This window comes from Rhamphochromis sp. 'chilingali' (assembly GCF_963969265.1).
Source record: "Rhamphochromis sp. 'chilingali' genome assembly, chromosome: 15".
NCBI lineage: Eukaryota > Metazoa > Chordata > Actinopteri > Cichliformes > Cichlidae > Rhamphochromis > Rhamphochromis sp. 'chilingali'.
The window spans coordinates 36,804,466-36,807,040 of NC_137942.1; the positions used below are offsets into that span (position 1 = coordinate 36,804,466).

General features: G+C 36.5%; 1 protein-coding gene across 1 annotated transcript; it reads left to right on the top strand.

Moving 5' to 3' along the window:
* The first annotated feature begins 247 nt into the window (after positions 1-247).
* Positions 248-1,489, top strand: LOC308410945 (GTPase IMAP family member 7-like). Its single transcript, XM_080904616.1, has one exon. It carries the CDS (start codon positions 265-267, stop codon positions 1,084-1,086), a length of 822 nt encoding a protein of 273 aa, XP_080760742.1. The 5' UTR covers positions 248-264; the 3' UTR covers positions 1,087-1,489.
* Positions 1,490-2,575: the final 1,086 nt, after the last annotated feature.

Genomic DNA, 2,575 nt, shown 5'->3' on the forward strand with positions numbered 1-2,575 from the left:
AAAATTTTTCGCATTGGTAGGAAAATATTGTTTTGTTGTTTTTCTTTTTGTTTTTGTTTCACTTTTGTCTGCTATTCTGTTTCTTTTCAATAATATAATGTCCAGTTCAGAATGCAAATATCCAAATATGATTGGGCTGCTTTGTTTGATCTATTGGGAAAAAAACAGTTTAAATGTTTTAAATGTGCTGTTTATCTCATAACATCATCATTATCAATATAAATGAAATGTTAATGTCCAACAGATGCACAGGAACTTGTGAGGATGGTGCTTGTTGGGAAAACTGGAGTTGGGAAAAGTGCAGCAGGAAACACTATCATAAGAAGAAAGGCTTTTGACTCTACATCATCTTCTGCCTCCGTAACATCACAGTGTGAAAAAGTCTCAGCTCAGTTTGAAGGTCAAACACTTTTTGTGGTTGACACTCCAGGCTTGTTTGATACTAAAGATCAAGAGAAAGTAAAGAGAGAGATTGCTAAGTGCATCTCTTTTGCTGCTCCTGGTCCTCATGTGTTCCTGGTTGTCGTCCAGGCTGGAAGATTCACAGAAGAAGAACAAAAAACAGTGAAACTCATTCAGAAGATTTTTGGAGAAAAAGCAGGATGTTACACGATGGCCTTATTTACCCGTGGAGATGACCTGGAGGAAGATGGAGTCCAAATAGAAGACTTTATTCATAAAAATCCAGCTCTCCCTGACTTCATCAGTCAGTGTAAAGGAGGATATCATGTTTTTAACAACAGAAACAAGGATCCCTCCCAGGTCAGAGAGCTGCTGAAGAAGATCAATGCAATGGTTAAGAGAAATGGAGGAAGATACTACACCAATGAAATGCTACAAGAAGCTGAGAGAGCCATAAGAGAAGAAGAAGAAAAACTTCGGAGACAAAATCCAAATATCACAGCAACAAAAGCAAGAGCAGATGCTGAGAAGAACAATGAGTTTATTCAGACAATTGCTGGAGCTTCTGCTTCTGGAGCCTCAATTGGTAGCATGGCAGGGCCAATGGGAGCTGCAGTGGGAGCTGGACTTGGTTTTGCAATTGGTCTTGTAACTGCAATTAAAAATGAATGCAGTATACAGTAATATGTAGTTTCTCTCATGCAGCAGCTGCTCACAGGGCCACATGAACAGTATCACTTTCATTAAGTATTATTTTCATTCAATTCCAGCATTAGAAATCTCTGTAATTAATCTGTCTAATTAGGTTCATTTTCACTTTTCTAGTCTTTATTGAATATTGATCATGTGCTGATTGTGACATTTTAGTCTAAAACAATCTGTCAGATAGCTGTTACTAAATTTCTTGTTTTCCTATGCTGTTCCTATGCCACAAGGATTTGTAACAAAGGAAGTTGAAATCAACCAGTTTGTAGAGAAGTATACTCACTGAGATGTTTGTACTGATCAAACTGTAACATTAAAGGACACCAAAGACATCTGCATCATGTTTCCTCGGGGCTTTATAACATGATAATAAATGTGAAGAAAGAGTGTTATTTGATGTTTCAGTTACTGTGTCTGACTTTTATAGTGAAACTGATGTCTCTTTGATCACAGGGTGCATGAAGTTTTTCAAACATTTATTGTGGAAGCACATTATGGTTCTGCTACAGCAGGTTTGATGCAATAAGAGAATTTAACTGAATCTGTTTCATTATAAAAGCAGCACATTTAATTGCAGAAATTCACTGCAGATTATTTAATTTAACACATTTGATGATATAGCAAAATACCAAAATCAGCATTTATAAAAGTTACACTTTAATTTGAAGATTAGTTGGAAATTATTTAAAAAGGTTAAACTTCATAAATGTGGTAATAACTACACTGTTAAATAAAAGAAAGCCAGTTCTCCATCATCATCTTCATCAAAATCATCATCAATCTGTTAAAATGTTTCATGCATCAGCCTTACCTGCTGAACAAACTGTGGACCAGCATGCATTAAAAAGGTAACTGTCATGCTCCTGGGTCATTGTTGGACCCAGTGTTTTGTATTAGTATTGTGTTATGTTTTGGGTTAATTCTTGTTTTCTTAGTTCCTCGGGTTTTGGTTCTTGTCTTTAGTGTTCTGTTATCCTTACTTGTGTCCTCTCCCGGTGTTCTCTTTGTGTCTCTGAGTTTTTTGGTAAAACAGTCTCTGAATTTCCTGTTTTATTTTGAAGGTCTGTGTCTCGTTATGCCCATTAGTTTCACCTGCATCCACCCCAACATGTCATTTCCTCATTACCTGGTGTATAGGGGTGGTAGCTCCTTTGTTGGAATGGATTCAATTCTTTTGCATCAGAGTTTAAATTAATCCAACCGAGGCTCACACAGTGATTTATATATTATTAAACATTTTAAAATGAGTTAAATCACAGAGAATATGTGAGTCGGGCTCAGTAGGTGCTGTCTTTCTGTCTCTCACTGACTGACGTTTTATGCAAAATGAAACTGTCGGGGTTCCCCCTGAAGTTGGACTTTTTTAAAAAGTATTATTACTTATTCATAACACTAACCAGTAAAATCCAGTTTCAGTTTATTTGGTCTCACTGTGTGTTGGCACACAGTCAGCATCCTGAAGCAACAA